General features: G+C 45.7%; 1 protein-coding gene across 3 annotated transcripts in view; it reads right to left on the bottom strand.

Annotated features, from left to right (window-relative positions):
- Positions 1–21,813, bottom strand: part of ASIC1 (acid sensing ion channel subunit 1) — a 224,358-nt gene that overhangs the window by 63,457 nt on the left and 139,088 nt on the right. The window contains exon 1 of one of the 3 annotated variants that reach the window (XM_026717475.2): positions 683–1,922. The exons of the other annotated variants lie outside the window; for them this stretch is intronic. Coding sequence (XP_026573260.1) covers positions 683–1,342 — 660 coding nt within the window. The 5' untranslated portion in view covers positions 1,343–1,922. Of the gene's footprint in view, positions 1–682; positions 1,923–21,813 lie in introns of those variants that run through there. 3 annotated transcript variants of the gene reach the window in all.

The following is a 21,813-nucleotide window of genomic DNA, read 5'->3' on the forward strand; positions in this document are numbered from 1 at the left end:
TGCAATTGAAGGACGATGAACGCTAACCTATTATTTACAACTGCTTTCCCCACCTCCCAAAAGAAAACTGAAATTAGATCTAGATGCAAAACCTTTCAGATGTATGTCCTAATCTTGGTGTCCTCAACATATTTTGGAATATAACTCCCTCAACGCCCTACTATTGATGTGGAAACATTTATCTGCTTTTTCATTTAACCCCTAACTCCGATTGCTAAACAGAAACTATGGGCGGAATGCTGTTTAAAACCCATGTATTGTTTTAATTTAATCCAGTACATTTTAATGCTTGAGCAGAATTAAAGCAAAATGGTAGCTAGACATTTGATCAAGTTGTTTCTGTTCCCGAGGGAGGTGTTTTGACTGTAGTGTCTTTTCCAAGCCTATTTCTGTCAATAAATATGGCGAAATAAATATTAACATTGGTACAATCTGTTCTTGGCAAAGGTGCTTTTTCATTATGACCAATTTTCTCTCCTGCCCTTCCCATATATCGTTACTTCACATCCATCTTGTAGAAAAGTTCTGAGAAGGTCAAAAACTTGATTACATTTTTTGTAACTTTTTCAGTTAATCCTCAGAAAGGAAGTATTCTACCAACCAGCTAGCAGCTAAGACTCTCGGCAAAATTCAGTTTTCTTCCCATCACGGATACTACAGAAATTAGGCAATCATCACTCACCATAGTAAAATCTTCAGGCCTGCAAATTTCCCCACGATACCTACAAGCCAGCATCATGTCCTCCAGCTGATGGCTGCTGCGGTCATAAAAGTTAAGCAGATTGAGGGGCTCCTCGGGCACGTCAAAACTAGGTGTAGCCAGTGGGAAGCCTGCTTCCAGGTAGGTACCCACATCATAGCCCAAAAGCGGTGAAATGTAAGACAAGTAATTGTAGGTGAGCTGGGACCCTCGGATGCGATTGATATTGCAGAAAGTGACAGCCGGGAAAGTCAGCTGTGGACTTTCCTGTTCATCCAGCTGTGTGATATGATGGTATTCCAGATAGTAAAAAATACGCCCCACTGCCTGGGATAAGAAAATGGACAGAGAGATCAGGAACGCACCTGCCCAGAGGCTCTGGCGGACTCCAAACCCATTCCCTATGAAGATATGGTTGGCGCCATGCAAGGTACAGTTGTTGGCAAAGGCTGCCAGATTTGGGGCTGTTCCTTCATCTTTCTCCCCTAGTTCTTCCTCCTCCTCTTTGGAGTCCTTCTCTGAGCCTTCTGGGTTGTGATGGTCATAAAGAGATTTGTCGTTATCACTTTCAGCGGGACCCTTGACGGTATGTTTCTCTTGGCTGGAGGAGAAGGAGATGGTGCAGAATAACTGGATCGGCATTCTGTCCTTTCTTGCCAGCAGGTTTCTTGCCAGCAGCCCCTTCCCTGACTGGCTATTAACAGGACTCCCCCAGGATTTCTTAGCGCTGGAGGTCAGAGGTGAATCATTAGGGAAAGGGAAGGAAGAGACAGTAGCTGAAGTAAGATTGGGAGATGCCAGAAGGAGGGGAGAGAAGGGCTGGGATTGGACGAAAGAAACAGGGAGAAGGAATAAAAAGAAGAAACGAAGCTGGAATGACGATGCCAAGCAGGAAAATTAGATGGCTCCAAAACAGAGAATTTGGAAGATGGCCGGTTGCAAGGAGTGTCTGGAGGAACTGATGACCATCTTCTCCAAGGCAGCTTTGTGGAGTCTCAAACTCTTCTCCAAACCCCTCTAGATCCAGCACAAGGAAGCAAAGGTCTCGGAAAACGTCAGTTCTCTGACCTTCTGGCCCAAAGTTGAGAGTCTGTGGCTGTGCTAGGCTGAGTAGCTGTTCCCTGTCAATTCTAGAAGATCAGCCTGGGTATCAGTGTACAGCCTATAGCAGCACAGAAGTCTGACCCAGGCGCCTTGGAGAGGGCCTGTTTAATAATTCATCAGCTTCCTTGGTTTCTGTGTAGGGCTGGGAGGGGAAATGCTGAGGGAAGGACAAGCATCTCTCCTTCTCATCGCCTCCTCCTCTCCCCCCCACCCCACAACTCAGCCTACCGAAGCCAGGCCCCTGCTGAACTGTTTCCTGCACCCAGCATGTTGCTGCAAAGTTCCAACCTCCTGCAGCTTTTGTGTATGGTTGGATTGAAAGGATACAGGAATCTCTAAAAAAAACCCTGCCCTTCCGATTTAAATCATGTGTTATCACCAAGATTGTCAAAGTCTTGTGTTTTATCCTTGAAATTCTACATGGCTGTTTTCTGGACAGAGATGCTGTGAAACTCAGGACCGTTTGAACCTCTTCAGACTGCAATTCACAGAAGTAAAGTTGCCTTGAACGGTGATCTTAGGAATCTTATTAAATTCATAATTCAACCCAAAAGTTGGAATACCAGAATTCCCCAGTAAACCCCCTTCCAGAACGACCAGCATTGCAACTCTCATAATAGAATAGAATAGAATTAGAATTCTTTATTGGCCAAGTGTGATTGGACAGAGAAGGAATTTGTCTTTGGTGCAAATGCTCTCAGGGCACATAAAAGAAAAGATACATTCATCAAGAGCCAAGAATCATAAAGTACAACACTTAATACCATGTTTCTCACATAATAAGGCCAGGCCTTATTTTTTTTGACCCTCGAAAAAACAGCTAGGCTGTCTTTTCGGGGGTGACTTAACCCCTCCCCCCCTTGCATCCTCGGGTAGGCAGGCGGCGACAGCTTGGATGTTCGGGAGACCTTCCGCCACCATTGCTTTCTCTTCTCCCTTGTTAGAGCAACGCCGCAGTGTTTGGCGCAGCCATGTGCTGCCAGTCAGGGCTCCTCCGTGCAACCGGAGGCCTGAGGAGACACTTGGCTTCAGGTGCTCCGGTCGCCGCCTTCCCTTTGCCTTTGAAGGTAAAGCGAATTATTTTAAAAACCTCCGCTCATCCCACGAGGGCCACGCTGGAGCCATGCGGGCTGGGCAGAGCTGGGAAAGTGAGCCGCAGCTCACTTTCCCAGCTCTGCCCAGCCCGCACGGCTCCGGCGCAGCCCTGGTGGGATGGGAGATCCAGCAGGAGGTGCTCACTGCCTTGGTGAGAGCTCTGCTGCCGGGAAGGAGGGCCCGCCTGTCAGCTGCGCTGGGTGCCCCAGGCAAAGCTCTTGGCGCTCCGCCTGGGGCGCCCAGTGCAGCTGACAGGCGGGCCCTCCTGCCCGGCGGCAGAGCTCTCACCAAGGCAGCAGCGCCTCCCGAGCCCTCTGCTCATCCCACCAGGGCCGCGCCGAGCCGTGCGGGCTGGGCAGAGCCAGGAAACACCCGTGGCTCGGTTTCCTGGCTCTGCCCAGCCCGCACGGCTCCGGTGCAGCCCTGGCGGGATGAGCGGAGGTTTTTAAAATAATTTGCTTTACCTTCGAAGGCAAAGGGAAGGTGGCAATAGGAGCGCCTGAAGCCAAGTGTCTCCTCAGGGCTCCAGTTGCAGGGAGGAGCCCTGACTGGCCGCACATGGCTGCGCCAAACACCCCGGCATTGCTCTAACGCCACGGCAGTAAGGGAGAAGGGAAAGCAACAGTGGCGGAAGGTCTCCCGATATGAAGTGCCCCACCAACGCAGGCAGCACCATATCCAGGCATGCAACAAAGTACTTCCTAACGGCAAGCCCCCCCACCATTCCCCCCCCCATTTAGCATGTTTAATATGGACCTTAATTTGGGAGGAGGGGCTTAATTTGATTTTATGCCAATAAATCATGCTGGGGCTTCCTATTGGTGGAGGCTGTATTGTTGGAGAAACACGGTAATAGTCATAGGGTACAATAAGCAATCAAATCATACTAGAAAACAGTCAATAAAAATCATTAGGATATAAGCAACAAAGTTACAGCCATACAGACATGTCATAATTGGCCTTGCTAACTAGGTGCTCTGGGAATTGCAATCTGCTTAGCTTTGGAAAGCTCCATGCTTGAGAAACCTGTGTTATGTGGTCATTGACATGTTCCATGATGAAATATCCAAAGACTGTAATTATCGAGTCACTAATGTTAGCTGCCATTACTTTGTGAAGAAAGTATGAACATGTATCATATCAAGTGAGCTGAGTTCAAGTTTATTCTCACTCAGTGCAATCTTCAAAGATGCGTGCCATAATCTGCAAGGTGGCCGGCACAGCCTCTTGATTAGAGCCCTGAGCCTTTTGTGCTGTACCCCTCATTTTGCAATTTTTGACTCACCCATGGAGACCTTTCCTCCCATGCAGTATACTAGACCAACCTGCTCCCTGTTGGGTCATCATTTCAGAGGTATTTCCTTAACTACACAGAGAAACAGAGTGACCGAGGGTGGGGAAAAGAAAAAGCAGCGGGAGTGATAATGGCTTCTGACTTCCTGCCAGATTTCCCACTTAGTTTCCTTGTGGGAATCTGGCAGGGAAATCTTTCCTTCTTTCCCTCCCTCCCTCCCTCCTCCAAGACCAAAGGCAAGTAAGTGGCTGCTGTCATGGGAGAGGAGGGGAGAGGGGGTATAGGGCAGTATGCGAAACATGCCATGGAGGTTAGAAAGGGTGTACAGGTGTGGGGAAAAGGTGCCACATGGGTTGGGGAGGGCATGTAGCTGGACAGCATGGGTTGGGAAGGGTGCACTGGGGTGCATTGCAAGGGCTGCATCTATTGTGCAGGGTCATGAAGGGGATGGTGTGGGCAGAGAAGGGTGTGTGTGTGTGGGGGGGTTGCAGAAGTACCCAAGAGGTGGCATTCGGGTTGGGAAGGATGTCTGTAGGTGCTTGGGAATGTGCCAGATGTGCTGTGCAGGTAAGGGGTGGTGAGTGGAGAGGGGTGGCATGGATCCGGAAGTCTGCATTTAGGAAGGTGTGTGTGGGGCAGCACAATTCACACAGAGCATGGAGGTATGGCGTGGGCTAGGAAGGGTGAGCAGGGGTTCCTCTTTTCCTATTCTTCCCTCCCTCTCTCTCTCTCTCCCCTCCCTTCTCCCCCCTCTCCTTTCCAGCAGGCAGATAAGTGGCTGCTGCTGGGTGAGGAAGGGAGGAAGGATTGCAAGAGTGGCTGGGAAACTGTCATGGCATTCTAAAGATGGAGATGACATGACTGCAGCAACAGCCTGGCAGTATTGAAACAGCCACAAGTTTCCTATATGTCATTCCCCCGGGAGTCACAAGTCTCAAATTTAGCACAAGTTCTGTAAGTTAGCTCATTTGAAGTACTCTGGTTCAAAAATTGCTGGCCTATGATGCAGAATTTTGCCCTGTTAAAGGTTATGAGAGTTCAGTAGTATATATATGGAAAAGAAAACAAACCTAAAATAAATCAGGAAACCACAAACCAAGCTGACATATATCCTATAGGTAATCCCTGAATTACAACCATAATGGTTATAAGTTGTAATGATTGTAAAATGGGTCACCTATGTGACAGACCCATTTTTATGATGGTTTCGTAGCAGTCATTAAGTGAATGCCACAGTCAAAAGCCATGGTTATTAAACGAACCAATTGTTTGTTATGGGCTGGTTTTTCCAAAGACCAGAACTAAATGCTGGTTTTTAGCAAAAACATCATAACATGTGCTCATGTCATTTCAGGATGCTGCAAATGGCCATAAATGTGAGCCACTTGCTAAGCGCCTGATAGGCGGTCGTGTGACCATTGGAACTTCAAAACTGACTCATAAGTACCCCCAGTATGTCCATTGGGAGTTTGCGTGGCTGCTATGTGACCTGTCCTAAACTGTATTTACATATCAGATTCAACACAAGTCCTGCTATGTCAGCCACAAGCCCCCTTTGTGAATGGTGGTTTGCTGCTCTGAAGCAAACGAGGACATCACTGAGCTTATTTCACATGCCACACTAAAGTAACACCTTAAAACCAACTAATCCCATTATGTCCCAGGGACTGCATTGAGAGCAGGGCAACAAAAGTGAGAGTGACTTTCCTTTTTGCTTTGTGTGGCAATCTTGTCCGCTGCAGACCTAGAAGTGAGCACTTCACAAGACTGGGACATAAAGGGAGATTCGATAGCTTCCCATATCCTTTAACTGAATCAGAGAGCAGGAATCAGGACTGTGTTGATTGGCTGCCTCTTCCAGTACCTTACATTTGATAGAGCCTTTAAGCATATATAGACTCAGAGGTGGTATTCAGCGAGTTCTGACAGCTTCTGGAGAACCGGTAGCAGAAATTTTGAGCAGTTCAGAGAACCGGCAAATCCCACCTCTGACTGGCCCTGCCCCCATCTATTCTCTGCCTCCAGAGTCCCAGCTGATTGGCTGGGTCTTCTTTGGTTGCCTTGCACAGGAGAACAGAGCTGGAAAGCAGGTTAGTGGGGTGGGGAGGGAATGGGATTGTGCAGCATCCGTCACCTGCCATGCCCACCAAGCCCCGCCCACAGAACCGGCAGTAAAATGTTTTGAATCCCACCACTATATAGAGGCCCAAAGAAAGATGAGAACTGAAACTCCATTAACAACCTGGAGACAAACATACCGCTAGTCCTCGACTTACAACAGTTTGCCCAGTGATCGCTCGAAGTTGCAACGGCCCTGAAAAAAAGTGACTGATGACCATTTTTCACACTTATGACCATTGCAGCACCTCCATGGTCACGTGATTTACGTTCAGAGGCTTGACAACCGGTTCACTTTTAGGACGGTTGTCCAGTGATCGCCTCTGGTGACCTGACAAGCAAAGTCAATGGGGAAGCCGGATTCACTTCACAACTGCGTTACTAATTTAACAGCTGCAGCGATTCACCTGACCGATGTGGCAAGGAAAAGTCATAAAACGGGGCAGGACTCACTTCGCAAATGTCTCTCATGATTTTGGGGCTCAATTGTGGTCGTACGTGGACACTTTTGACTTGAGAGAAAAAGCCGTAGGTAGGAAAGGTCAACACCATGTGTCTTTGATGGGCATGGCTTGGGGCAAGCCTGGAATCTTTTTTCCTTGTTTGATGGGAGCAAACGGTGACTATTTCTGATATATTCTGCCAGGGCCCCCTCAAAATCCTCTGGCTGGCTAAATGGGGAGCTCTGCTTTTGCTCACGAACAGTGAATTTTTCTGAATTTCAGAGGGATTAGCAGCTTCTGTTACTAATGGCCCTCTTGTAAGATCACCAGTTTTTCTTTTTTTTCCCCCGTACCTGACAGACTCTGTGAACTTCTAGAGCTGGTGGCTAACTAAGGACTTAACAATGACAGGAGAATGGGGCTTCAGCTGCTTAAGTCTTAAGAGTTGTTTTCAAGGAGGAAAAAAAAGTTGCTGGCACCACTCATTGGCTTAGTAACCAGAAGAAATGGTTCAATGGCATATCAAAGGCTTGAGTTCAGCTAATTAAAAAAAGGTTAAAAACCAGACGAGTCGCCCTGCTCTCGGTCTTGTAGTAATACTTTGATCTGTGGAAATCAGCAAGAGAAGCTTTTCATGACAGAGCGATAAGCATGAAAGTGGATTAATGCCTGCTGTTCAAGGTGCAGGAACTGGGACTTGAGGAAAAAGGCGGCAAACTTTTGCCACCAAGAGACTGGGGGGCGTGTTTGGACGAGCAAAAGTGAAGAATTGTTCGGGTAACAGTACAAAGGTGTGCCAAACAGAGCTGCTTATTTTTTTTAAAAAAAGTTTTTAACCTCCAGTGGATCTTTTGGACTGAAAAATGTGGAGCGTTGGCCAGATGCAATGGAGCTAGTATAGAAAAAGGAGAACTATTTGAAAATATAGGACATCCCTTTAAAGAAAGGCTATCCGGGGTGAGGATTCTCTCCCAGAAAACTGTCACTGCCGATTTGGGATTGGGGGCAGCCAGGCAGAACAAAGCTATAGGTAGCAGACGACCTTGGCTAATGAAGGCGGTTCCTCTCCTGCGCTTGCAATGTTCTCTTCCTCTCTTACTTTGTGGTTTCTTTGCCCTGCGCTTGGGAGACCATTAAGTAGCTGCCACAGAGTAATTTCATGCCGCTTGGTCGCTGCTGATCCACCTAAAAGGGGAGATGAGAACATGCAAGATGGGCAGCTCTTTGGGGCCCAGAGGGGAATGGTGAGGAAATGGGACTTTCTTTTCCTGCCAGTGCTAGATCAGCATAATCTGAACTCCTGAAGTGTTCAGGTGACTTAACTGTTTGTGAACCGCCTGCTTGGTCCCTCCGGCTGGAGACTCTTGGGTGTCACCTGCTGGTTATCAGGTATAAAATAAAGACACCCCTGAGTCAAGCTTTACACTTGGTGATTATGACCTTTTGTGCCGTTTTAGTGGCAGTTATAAAGGCAATTTACTTACAGGATGCTTCTTAGGTTAATTTTTATTTTTTATTTTTACTTTCTAGTCCAATTAACAACTTTGAAATTTATAAGTGGTTCCCCCCCCCCCCATCCCAGTACTAATACAAGCTGATCCTGCATAGCTCCCCTAAATCGGCTAAATTAGTAGACACAGGAAAAAGGAATCGGGCTTCTACATATTACAATGCTTGCTTGTGCAGCTAGATCACAATGGTCAATGGAGTAAGATGTTTCTTTTTACTTAGAGATGTTAAGAATTATACTAGAGCGGGGGTGTCAAATGCATGGCCCGCGAGCTGGAAGTGTCATGCACTCACCACGCCTCCCCCTGTTTTAGCGAAGGGGAAAAAATGTTGCGATCTGTCATGTGACGATAACGTGACACCGCGTGTTTGACACCCCTATACTAGAGCTTCGGGTATGCAAAAAATACTCTAGCACCCAGACCTTTGCAAACACACAACACTTCTTTTCACGGTTGGTTCAACTACAGCATATAGGCCTTTGGCATCTAGAGCAAGGGGTCACCAACCTTTTGGACCACAGGGACCACCAAACTCATAATTTTAAATCCTGTGGACCAGAGACCCTGGGAAAATCCCCCCGAAAGTCTGCAGGAAAATTCCCCACCCTGTTTCCCTATTGATCGATCATTCTTTATATAGTCTCCAGCTCTGTTCTCGGGGGCGGGGGGGCGGGGAAGAGGCTTTTGGCTTCATGCAAGAAAAGCAGCAGAAGCAGCAGAAGTCTTTCTTTCTCTCCCCCAAACTCCACCAGAAGTGAGTCTTTGCCAGCGCAGCCTCTTGGAGCAGGAGGCCTTGCAGGATCCCAAAGAATCATTTCTGGTGGAGTTTGCGGGACAGAAAGAAAGACTTTTGCTGCTTTCCTTGCATGCAGCCAAAAGCGGAAGAAGAAAGAAGCGGAAAGAAGCAGTCCGGTGGCCAGGCAAGGTGCATGGGGTGAGTGGGGCAAGTCCCCCCCCCCTGCCCTTTCCCCCCCCCCCTCACTACCTCATGTTGTTCACAATGCAAGCAATGCAAGCCTTGTGTTTCCGCACAGCCTATGTAGTTACAGTGGGCTCTAGCACTCAGATCATTAGAGATGAGTACTCCAAGATCCTTGACAGAGTTTGGATCATCAACAAGGGCTTGACTATTCAGCTTGTATTTTATTTTCTGATTTTTTTTTGCCAATATGTAAGACAGAGCATTTATTTGTTGAGATTTGAAGTTGCCATTTGTTTGACCATTCTGATATAATATAAATATATAAATCACATAATAATGTTAACAATGTACAATCTTGTAGGGCCGCATTATTAGCTGTCCAGGATTACAGGATGGACATGACAACTTTAGAATTTGACCTATCTGCTTGGAGTTAAAACAGTATTGTTAAGGCTGCATTGGGCAAAATTCAGGCATTAACAAAGAAAGCAGCCAGCTCTGCACTCTGCTTGCACTCTCCCTTCAAACCCAAGAGCTGAAGGTGATCTTATGATCCCAAGGCCGGGGTTCTTAAGAGGTCAGTTAGGTCTCAGCTCCTCTTAAAGCTCTGAGTGCCATTCCTTTGTGGACAGGGAGGTAAAAGTTCAAAAAATAGATGTTTTGATGCATGAAACAAAGAACCACAAAGCTTTCCCCATTTCATACACAGAAGTTGGCCAGACCAATGGGTGAACTTTGTTTATCTCTGGCAACCAGGCATCGCCTCATCTCTTAGGATTGCTTGAAGTCATTAGGCTGACTTGGCAACATGAGGTTGACATTCCTTCTTTTAGGACAGTGTTTCCCACCCTTGGCAACTTAAATATGTCTAGAGTTCATTTCCCAAAGTTCTCCAGCCGGTCATGTTGGCTGAGGCATTTTGGGAGTTGACGTTGCACTTCTGCAAGTTGCTAAGGTCTTAAAACAGTTTACAGTCCTGCAGCATCTTCAAAGTGCTTTTCTTGACTCATGAATTGGAACAAACCTACACAAAACCTCCTTGTTCTGGCAGAAGGCAGAGCCATCAGCAGAGCCATCAACTGTCTTGTACTCTCCTGTAACTCATCATCCACTTGTAGCTGAGGCAGCCCAAGGACAGGTTGATTGCTCTGCTCCAGAAATCATGTTTCCCTCTTTATCCTACCTCCAGATCAGTGGTGGGATTCAATTTTTTTTACTACCGGTTCTGTGGGTGTGGTATGGTAGGTGTGGCAGGGGAAGGATACTATAAAATCTCCATTCCTTCCCCATCCCACTAACCTGCTTTCCAGCTCTGTTCTCCTGTGCAGGGCAACAAGAGAAGACCCAGCCAATCAGCTGGGACTCGGGAGGCAGAGAATAGATGGAGGTGGGGCCAGTCAGAGGTGGTATTTGCTGGTTCTCTGAACTACTCAAAATTTCCGCTACTGGTTCTCCAGAACTGGTCAGAACCTGCTGAATCCCACCTCTGCTCCAGATGTGCAGGTGGACTGAGACCCACGGGTCTGAAATCAGTTCAGCCAGTTTCCTGTGGGGCCACCTTTTCCATCTGGTCTCTGATTTGTTCTCTCATTCCTCCATCGTCTTCTGGCTATAAGGGACATTGGAATCCTAGCTTCCATACATCTTCCCTCCTTTTTTAGGCTGACCTAAAGAATGTTCTGAAATGGACCAGCCTCCCTGCCTTAAATGGAAAACAATTTCAGGTGGTCTTTGACTCACCACAGTTGGGACTAGAATTTCCATTGCATTCCAACACAGTTCAATGAGTTGTGCCCAATTGCAAATCTCTTTTGCTATGATTGTTAAGTGAATCATGACAGTCTGTTAAGCAAACCTGGCTTCCCCTATTGGCTTTGCCTGTTGGAAACCATCTGGGAAGACTGCATGGTGGTCACATGTCCTTGGGAAGCTATAACCTTTGTCAAGACATGCTGGTGCCAAATGTCCAAATTTTAACTGCAAGGATGCTGTGATGATCTTAAGTGTGAGGACTGGTTGTAAGTTACTTTTTTCAGTTCTGTTCAGAGGTGGTATTCAGCAGATTCTGACCAGTTCTGGAGAACCGATTGCAGATTTTTTGAGTAGTTCAGAGAACTGGCAAATACCACCTCTGACGGGCCGCACCCCCCACCTATTCTTTGCCTCCCGAGTCCCAGCTGATCGGCTGGGTCTTCTTTGGTTGCCCTGCACAGGAGAATGGAGCTGGAAAGCAGGATAGTGGGGTGGGGAGGGAATGGGATTTTACAGTATCCTTCCCCTGCCATGCCCACCAAGCCACGCCCACAGAACCGGTAGTAAAAAAATTTGAATCCCACCACTGGTTCTGTTGTAACTTCAAAGGGTCACTACACAAACAGTTGTGAGTTGAAGATTCCCTGTATCTCATGCATGTTTTGAGTCTGCCTTGTGGATAATTCCTTTCTCAGCACTGCTTCCAGGGTCCTGGCTTCTCCTTTCTTTTCCTTCAGCTCTTCAGCAAGAGGTCTCCAAAGATGTCAACTTTAAGACTTGTGGCCTTCTGGGAGTTGAAGTCCACAAGTCTTAAAGTTGCCAAGTGTGAGGACCCCTGTCTTAAGCAGTAAGTTACCCAAAGACAGCATAAATCTGAAGGATCAAGAGATGGCAGCCAACAGGTGGAAACATCTTTAATTCTTTGCTGCCATCTGGTGGTCAAACAGTCAACTGCTCAATTCACAGTTTAGAAAAACAGTTTTAGGAAAGAGGTGAGAAAAAATGCAGGCCATTCAGAATTATTATTAATAATTATTGTGCCTGCTAATTGGAATACGCTTTTCACATGGTGGATGATGTTGGCTGGGGCTGGAATTCTAGCCAAGGGAAGGTAAGTTAAGGCTGTCTGGAGTGCAGGGCAGCACAATTACAATGGCAGCACAGATAGTCCTTGATTTACAACTGGTCGCTTAACAATTGCTTGAACTTACGATAGACACCCCCCCCCAAAAGGTACTTATGACCCAATTCTGAAGTTCTGACAGCCACCACCACCACAGTCACATGACCGCATTTTGGGCTCTCAACCACTGGCCCACATTTATAGCCATTTGCAGCATCCCACTGTCATTTTATGCAATTTACAAAGGTTTTTTTTTTTGGGGGGAACTGCTATTTATTTCTGGTTTCCAGAAAGAAAGAAAGAAAAAAAAAACCAGAGTGAATAATGGCTTCCCTTAACAACTGCCGCATTTGCTTAACAACCACCGCAAAAAAGTCATGAAATTGGGCCCAGTCAAATGATGACCCACTTTATGATTGTCATGACTTATAATCATAATTGCCAGGCTCAATTATAATTGTAAGTTGAGGATTAGTGGTAGGTGTGTGTGTGCTACAGGAGCAAAAAGATTTAGGGCAACATGATTTCCTGTTGTTGTGGCTCTTCGGCAGCAGGTGCGGATGGCTGAGGCCTCGGAGAGCGAGGACTCGGATGAGGGGCCTGCGTGGGAGGCAGGGATGGGGCCAGGACCATCGGAGAGTGGGGTGCTGCCTTTGGAGGTTGTGGGGGCTGGCAGCAGTGATGAAGAGGTCCCCAAGGAGCCTGTGCCCAGTGCGTGTGTGCGCAGGATTGCTCAAAGGAAAGAGCAGCTGCAGCAGCACGGGTGACTTGGGAGTAAGGCTGCAAGATAATGGCCCCCTCCTTCAAGAAAATAAAAGCCAGCCTGAGAGACCGGGATTCTTTGCAGGAAGCAAAGAAGTTCTTGCACTTCAAGCCTTGTGGACTTTCGGACTATTCTGGTTTGTGTTTGGAGACTTTGTTTTGAATATATCTTGGCAACTTAATCTAATGTTCTTGGCAGCCTTGCACAACTTTTGCAAGGCTCGTTCTTATCAGAGATGATTAGTTTTCATAGCCTTTTAACTGTGAATAAATGGAATTTGCATAGAAGCATTAAAAGGTTTTGCTTTTACCTCTGTTTGGTGTTTGTTTCCTTGGAACAAGGTTTGGGTCAGAACACCTGTTGGCTCCAAGATGGGAGCATAGCAGTTGCGTGGGTGAAGCCTCGGTCCCAAAAGCTAACAGGCAATGTATATACATTTTGGGTTGTATACTGTCCAACTTCTGCTTTTATTTGGACAACATTTTGCCCTCTATACTTCACCTTCTCCATTGCTTTCCCTGAAAGAGCTGCACAGGATGAGGTTTTGTCCTGAATTTATTGATTCATTGAATTCAGATAGAATCCTTGGTACTGTTTTGTAGGGTCATAGTCAAAGAACCTACAAAAAGCTTGAACATCTTACAGAGGGAGCAAATGTTTTATCAACTCCCCACTACTGTGCCTCCATAAAATTGAACTTAAAAATGAAAGAAGATAAAATTATTATTTCATTCAGCATCCCAGCACTCTTTACCTCCATAAACCTAGAGCAGGGGTGTCAAACCCTAGGCCCGTGGGCCAGATCTGGCCCAGAGGGTACTTAGATCTGGCCTGGAAAAACCAAAGGACTGGCCCGCAGTGCCTCTGCGAAGTGAAAATTGAGCTGGAGGGGGACGACCCTTTTTTGGTCGCAGTGGTTTCCTGCAGTCCTCTATCAAAACAAATTAAAAACAAAAAAAAGTAGAAATGTTTCCCCTTTTGTATTTGAGCATGCAAGAAGGGACAGGAAAGGAGAAAGGGAAAGAGGAAAGACAAAGAAAAAGTTAGGAAGGTGGAAGAGAGTAAGGAAGGAAAAATAAGGAAAGGGGAAGGAAGAAGAAAGGAGAATGAGGGAAGGAAAAAGAAGAAAAGGAAGGAAGGAGATTATAATGAGAGTGAGGGAGGGTCTCGGGAGGGTCTTGGCCACCACAAGTGCCCTGACACGAGTCCCCTGTCATGCCCACCATGGCAACACCCACCCCAGCCATGCCACACACACCCCAGCCCTCCAAGGTCAAACATAAATCACAGGAACACCAATGAGACCACTACCCTCAAGATGCATAGCAGAGATTGTAATGCAGCATCTAAAAACCATAGGGGGTACCCCAAAAGAATGGTTCCGGTATGTAGATGACAGCTTTTCTCATAATAAAAAAGGAACAACTAAAAGAGACATATGAAACAGCCAACAACATTTTCAAAGGTATAAAATTCATAAGGGAAAAAAAAGAAAAGAAAAACAGCAAATTATCCTTCCTGGATATCCTCATAAGCAGGGGAAATGATAGCAAAATTAGAAACACAAGTCTATCAGAAAAAACAACCCACACTAATCAAGTGCTCCATTACTGAAGTAACAACTCAACTTCCCACAAAAGAAGCTGGGTAAGCACATTATTCAGATGAGCACAAATGCACTGAAATAACTTAGAACCCCAGAAGAAAGAAACAGACTGCCTATACAACATCTTCTAACAAAATGGAAACCCATGCAACTTTATCAAAAAGTGCCTAATGCTCAACCCACTACAGCACAATCAACACAAGCTACGAGAAGGATAGTACTACTATACATCAAAAACATCTCAGAAACAACCAACAGACTATTACAATCACATGACGTCATTGTAGTACACAAACCAATTAAAGCCCAAGGTAAACCAAAAGTTTACATCTTAAGTAAACCAAAGGTTCCAGTAGCTCAAGAAGAAAAGAAAAAAGAGGCCTCATTTACCATATACAGTATAAAGAGTGTAACACCCACTATGTAGAGCAGACAGGCAGAAGATTAGCGGAATGCATCTATAAATATGAACAAGAAATCAGAAGGTACAATAAAATCTTAATTTTGCAGTGCATGGACAGACTCAACCAGAATTTCAACTAGGAAACTGGGACAATTCTAGACCACACTAAATCCAAAAACACTAGGGAATTCTTGGAAGCTTGGCAATCAGCCACCAATAGACACATAGAGATAAATAACATTTATGGACCATTCTAAAGAGACAATAACAAAGGAAACAAAAAGACAGAACACATCCTTTTCAGCAGTTCACACCCAGATAAGCAGGGATTAACACCAAACAAACAATCAAGCAGAAAACAATATCCTAATCAAGGAATTACCAAGGAGAAAGTCACAATAGTCTCTTCTATTCAAATCAATTCAAAATAATTTTATTCATTGGCTAGAGGACACAGAACTGTCTTTTTCAATGTACCATTCTTCCAATGTCCAAACATCTTAAAGCAGCTTCCTAGAAGTGCCAGAAGGAAAGACAGAGAAGGGGAAACTGATCCTCCAAATGTTACTGAACCACAGCTCCCAGCACTTCTGGCAGCTGAATCTGATGGAGGGGTCAAATGGATCATTAGCCTTGAATCCCTTCCGGCTCACAAGAGATTTAAGTGCAGCCCAGATTGAATTCCCATTGACTCTTATCTACTGCCAATTTGCTTTGACTGTCAGATTATTGTAGACATCTTAGGCTAGCAGTAAACCTATATATTCATTTGAATGGCTTGGATTCTTGATTTCCTGTACTTGGCAACATGTGGAGGGCCACAGGCTTCCCATTTCTTGGGACTCCTCCTTCTGACCTTGCTATTGCAATCAGAATATCTGTTGTTATATGCATCTTATAGCATCAGGTGTGCTTGTACTATCTGCTTCCTCTCTTCTTCCTCCCCCCACTCCAATGGTAAGCAAGTGCTAATGGGTAAGCTTCCTATCCCAGCAGTGGCTAACCTTTTTGGACTCCTGTGCCAAAAATTGTGTGCGTGCTTGCACGCTCACGCTCGCGTGTCAGCACCCAGAAGGTAATGTGCAACCTCCCCACGTCCCCTACGCATGCCCGGGCAATCCCAACTCACCCACCCCCACCACCCCCTTACCTGCACTGTGCCTCACAGCTTATTTTCGGCCAGTTTGAGGCCTTTTTAGGCTTCCCAGAGGCTTGAGGAAGGCTTCTGCAAGCTTCTGCAGGCCAAAAACTAGGCCCGTTTCGTCACTTCCGGTATTTCTGGAAAAACAGGAAGTGACAAAACGGGCCTAGTTTTTGGCTTGCAAAGCCTGAGAAGCCTGCAGAAGCCTTCCTCAAGCCTCTGGGAGGCCGAAAAAGGCCTCAAACTGTCCGAAAATCAGCTGTGAGGCGTACGCATGCGCAGTGAGGTAAGTTTGCCTGCAGCTTGCATGCCGGCACAAATGGCTCTGCACACCACCTGTGGCACGCGTGCCATAGGTTCACCATCATGGCCCTATCCTCTTCTCCTGGATCCAGAATAAGAGACCCCACCCCCGTTTTGGCTGTCCTGCTATTCTTAGAAGCAAGAAGCAACGTGCCTGCAGCTCCCCTCCTTCCTCCTTTGCTTTTGTTCTGATCTCCATTGTCACCACTTGCAGCACCCTGTTGAGGCATTAAGGGGAACACTGCCAGGGCATCTTAATGGTGGTCCTCGTAGCAAGGATTGCATTAAGACAAATGCGCTTTAGGAGGTGGAGGAAGCACTGTCTGGAACCTTTAAGTAATTGAAGTTGGGGAAAGTCTTCAGAGGCGAGGGAGGGCACTGCTATAATGAGAACACTCCATCATAGGCAGGCCAGCAGCCTGACACAGGGTTCGTCTCCCTGGCAGCCAGGGAGAATTACTGCTTCTGCTTGTTTCCAGCAGCTGGGTGAGGAGGCAGGCTTAGGAGAAAAGCTGCCGAGGAAGATCCGCACTGAGAGAGAGTCAGCACCCTTCTCCCCTGCCTAACCACTGCTCCGAGATTACTCTTCCAGTTAATATCTGTGTGTATGTCCGTCCTTGTGTGCACCCTCTAGAGGCTTCAAGTTAAGCCTGTTATTGAGCATTATTTAGCCTGTCAATCCTTAGCTCATCCTTCTCGGGGCTTAAGAAGAACTATTCAAAGAGAAAACAGTTGAAATGAAATTCAATGAAATTCCAGAAGGCTGTGTTTTGATACATAGCTCCGTGGGCTGAAGCCTGCTAGGATTTAGTGGCTGGAGAGCGAACCTGGAATCTGGGGATAAAACCCTTGGTTTTAGCTTCGCTATGCACCAACTTCATCTCCCTGCAAGTCCCTCAACATCAAACCAGCCCATCACCCATGATGTGCCCTACACTCTGCCCTGAACCTTCTCTCGTCCAGATCTAAGCTATACAGAACAAGAACTCCTTTGGGATCCTTTCCTGATACTTCTAGTTCCACTAATCAGAATCTTTGATAGGATTGCTCTATCCTAAAATCCTTGTTTATGATGTTCTCCTGGAGTAAATAGCTGAGCCCAAATCCAGCTGTACTCCTTCATTGCCTGGATTTTTATTTCTTGGATCTCCCCACATCTGGGCTTCATTGTCCTTCTTGTTGAGGCTGCAGGAGGGAGCCTGACATTGCAGTTGTCCTTCTACAAGAGCTAGGCTTAAGGGACATTGCAAAGCTTGGGCAGAGGTATTTCGCTAGGAGCATCTGCTTGTTTTAATGAGCAAAGGCAGGGACGTGGAAGCTGTCAGTTTTCTTTGGGGCACTCTTGCAATGACTGATGTTGCCCTCAGCAGATCAAGGGCCAAAAAAAAAAAAAAAGCAAACTAAACTTCTTAGCTTGTTCTTCTCTCCTTCTGTGTCTCTAACCCTTCTTCTAAATCAGGTTGTCAAGTCCCTCCGGCACAGGACTCATTCTCTTGTTCAGATTTGAAGTTCATGCTCAGAGGTGACATTGAGTATTATCTATACAATACTTATACTGACAAATATTTTGATAAGTAGCAGGTGAGCGCACACGGTAGAGGGACCTGGTTGATTAGGAGTCAACTGGGGAGTACTCCTGAAAACATCAACAAATCCTATATGCTCCTTAAGCAGTGATAGGCAAGCTCATTCTCCACCCACCTCAGCTGATATTGGACTGTTGTAGGAAAGCATTGAGGTTTTCCCATATAATTTAAACAGTGTATGTGGGTGGACTGTGTGTGTGTTGGGGGGGAGTTGTTTGTCTCATTTCTGAGTTAATGAGAACCTAAACTTTTTCATGTAGGAAGCCCAAGGGCCTCTTTCTTACCAGTTTTTTAAAATTCCCTATTCTTTCCCTTCTGTGAGTCCCTTGGACTGCAAGGCGATCACACTGGTCAGTCCTAGAGGAAATCGAGCCAGATCCTGAAGATGAAGATCCTGAAGATGAAACTCAAATACTTTGGCGACCTAATGAGAAGGAAGGACTCACTGGAGAAGATCCTAATGCTGGGCAATAGAAGAAGGGGACGACAAAGAATGAGGTGGCTGGATGGAGTCACTGAAGCAGTAGGTGTGAACTTAAATGGACTCCAGAAGATGATAAAGGATAGGAAGGCCTGCAGGAACGTTGTCCATGGGTTTGCAATGAGTTGGACATGACTTTGCAACTAACGACAACAATTCTTTCCCTTTTTAAAAAATCTTGTATGTCACTCTGCTATATGCATTGGGGAAACAAAACATGGCACAACATAGGAGAACAAACCCATCAGGACAAGATTCAGCAGTCCATCTGCATTTAAAAGACAACGGCCATTCTTTTGAAGACAGCAAAGTCCACTTGGTTGGACAGAGAGGACCACTGGTTTGAAAGAGGGGTCAATGAGGCTATCTATGTGAACAACCCTCTCTCAGCAGAGGGAGGGGGATACGACATCATCTATCTCCAGTCTACAACAGTCCTTTTAGCAGTTCCAAGAAGGCTACACATCCATTTGCACTACTCAAGTGATCCTGAGTACACAGATAAACCCCCAGGTGGCCTCAAGAATGTAAATGACCAGCTGTCTGCAAGGAATATAACTCTTTCCCTTCCTCACTATCCAGTCAGAGCTGAAGAAGCTTCTTGGATGAGAAGTGAAACATCCTCAAAGAAAAAAAAAAAAGAAAGTCCAGTTGTCTCTTGCAAAAAAAGAAACATCACCTTTGGGACAACCATGACCCGAATGACTCAGAATCTCCAGAGTCACTCTGGTTGCTGGTTTTAGCAGCAAGCACTCCAGCAGAGTGCTTTGGTTGTATGGTCAAAGGAGCAGGGAAGTCTCTCCTTTCCAGCTTTGATGTTTGATATCAGGCATCCTGCCAGCACCCCCACTTAAAAGATCCCAGTGGCCTTTGGGAAGCACAGTTGCAATATCTCTGGGGCCAGAGAACTGTTTCTGCTGCAGCGGCTCAGGAAATGGGATTTAAAGGGAAGGATAAAAGAGAACAGAAGATTGGGTGGGCACGGTGGAGAAAGGCAAGAATTTTTCCTGTATTCTAATCTGAGCAGAAGCTGCTCTGGGGATTCCCAATATTCACCTCTTGCTTTTATACAAACATCACACAAGTGTGTTCCGTCAGCATATTTATCTGTTTGAATTGAGACCCTGCCCTTGAAAATGAAAGTAGTGCTAAAAATATCGGTTAATATATTATTTTGGTTGTGTGAGGCAGGGAGACGCCTTATCTAGGCTTTTGCAAACTTCGCTGCTTTCTTTTAATTTCTGGGCCAGCACAAGATGGTAGTTTTGATTAGCAAATTATTCTTTATGCAGTGTACGTACAGTATTAGGGATCAACTGTTCCAAGACAGCCATTTTAAGTAAGGAGTAGACAAGGCTGTGATCAACAGCTCGGAACACTATTTCTTTCTTGACTATTGGATGCATTTGCATTGACCTTTTCAAAAGAATAGTAGTTGACTCAGGTGTTAGTTTAAGCAGTAAATTCGATTCAATTTTGTTTGCACAAGTATTAAAGATGCAACTTATAAAGCAAGTTCTGTTCCTCTCTATCTTACCACTGCATTAAGATGTTTGGCACTAAGTGAAAGACTTATCTCAGGACAAATATCTCACTTATATTGGGAAAGAAGATAGGGAAAACTGAACACAATAATTTATGCTTTAACCACTATTACTTAAGTCCAATATTGAACACTATTGTGTTAATGGTGTATCAGTGATGAACTTGTAAATACAACCTAGCATCTTATGCCCACTGGGAGAATTTAAATGCAGCCTACAAGGCATTCAAGGCAAATGTAAAAACTCCCAAGTTATCGAGTCTAGAAGGTCAAGAATGAAATATCATCTATAATGCCCCAGACACACAAAACCTGGTGAGTTTTGTGTGACTATGAAACAAAGGTGTTTGGGGAGGATAGAGCACTAGCAAGAACCAAAGTGAAAGGAACATTCCATGAAAATTATGTATTTTGGAGACCAACGTGGTTTGGGTTTAACCCTTCTTTAGGGGGATAATTTGTTCAAATAGGATTTCCCCCCAGTAGAGCAGTTTTTAAATAATAAGAAACACCCCCCCCCAAAAAAAGAATGTTGTCTGAAACGTGTTGCTACTGGATACTAAAATATTTATTTCATAGAATAGTTGGGCTTCTCTCCTCTTCTTCTGTGGATGAAGACAAAACAAAACAAAATCTAGGATGGTGCCTAGCTTATTGGTTAAGGGTTTAGGCCTAGCTTAGCCTAGCTTAGAGTTATGGTGTCAGTTGAAAAGTCAACAGTAGGCAAATGTAAGAACATTGGTCTATTTGTACATAAAGGGAGTTCTTGATCCCTTCCTCAACTGAATGTTAAATACAGGGGATTGGGTTCTTCAATTGAGGAAGAGACCAAGAACTCTACTCATGCCTTCCATTCTCAACTTTTTCTCATCCCATCTTCTGCTGGACCTGGGCTGAGAGTTTCTCCAAGGAGGCCACACGAGAAACCGCCTCCTCACGATGCTCCGGGCAGGGAAGAGCACTACACAGGTGCAAAAAAAGTGCTTTAGCTCCTCGGCCTCCTGTGCAGAGGCGGTATTCAGCAGGTTCTGACCAATTCTGGAGAACCAGTAGCAGAAATTTTGAGTAGTTCAGAGAACTGGCAAATATCACCTCTGACTGGAGATTTTACAGTCTCCTTCCCCTGCCACGCCCACCAAGCCACACCCACAGAACTGGTAGTAAAATTTTTTTGAATCCCACCACTGCTCCTGTGGCCACTAGCTGAAAGAAGGAAGACATTCCTCAACTGAATGTTAAATACAGGGGATTGGGTTCTTCAATTGAGGAAGAGACCAAGAACTCTACTCATGCCTTCCATTCTCAACTTTTTCTCATCCCATCTTCTGCTGGACCTGGGCTGAGAGTTTCTCCAAGGAGGCCACACGAGAAACCGCCTCCTCACGATGCTCCGGGCAGGGAAGAGCACTACACAGGTGCAAAAAAAGTGCTTTAGCTCCTCGGCCTCCTGTGCAGAGGCGGTATTCAGCAGGTTCTGACCAATTCTGGAGAACCAGTAGCAGAAATTTTGAGTAGTTCAGAGAACTGGCAAATATCACCTCTGACTGGAGATTTTACAGTCTCCTTCCCCTGCCACGCCCACCAAGCCACACCCACAGAACTGGTAGTAAAATTTTTTTGAATCCCACCACTGCTCCTGTGGCCACTAGCTGAAAGAAGGAAGACACAATGATTGCACAGAACCAGACCCAACTCAGCTTGTTTACCTGCCTTCAGCAGCGCCCTTATTTACATTTGATTTGTACTTTCCAATTGCCCTCACATGTCTTGGAGAGGGACAGCCTGGGCCTGTAAAATGCCCAGATCTGTAGATAACCTTAATTCTGATGTACTTCAGTACACAGAGTAGAAGTAAATAAATAATAAAGTTTTGGGTTCTTGCATGAAACCACAGGGTAAATTTCATGTTCTTTAAGTTTCAATGG

This window comes from Pseudonaja textilis, chromosome 2 (genome assembly GCF_049901715.1).
Source record: "Pseudonaja textilis isolate UNSWEBS1 chromosome 2, rPseTex1.2, whole genome shotgun sequence".
Lineage (NCBI taxonomy): Eukaryota > Metazoa > Chordata > Lepidosauria > Squamata > Elapidae > Pseudonaja > Pseudonaja textilis.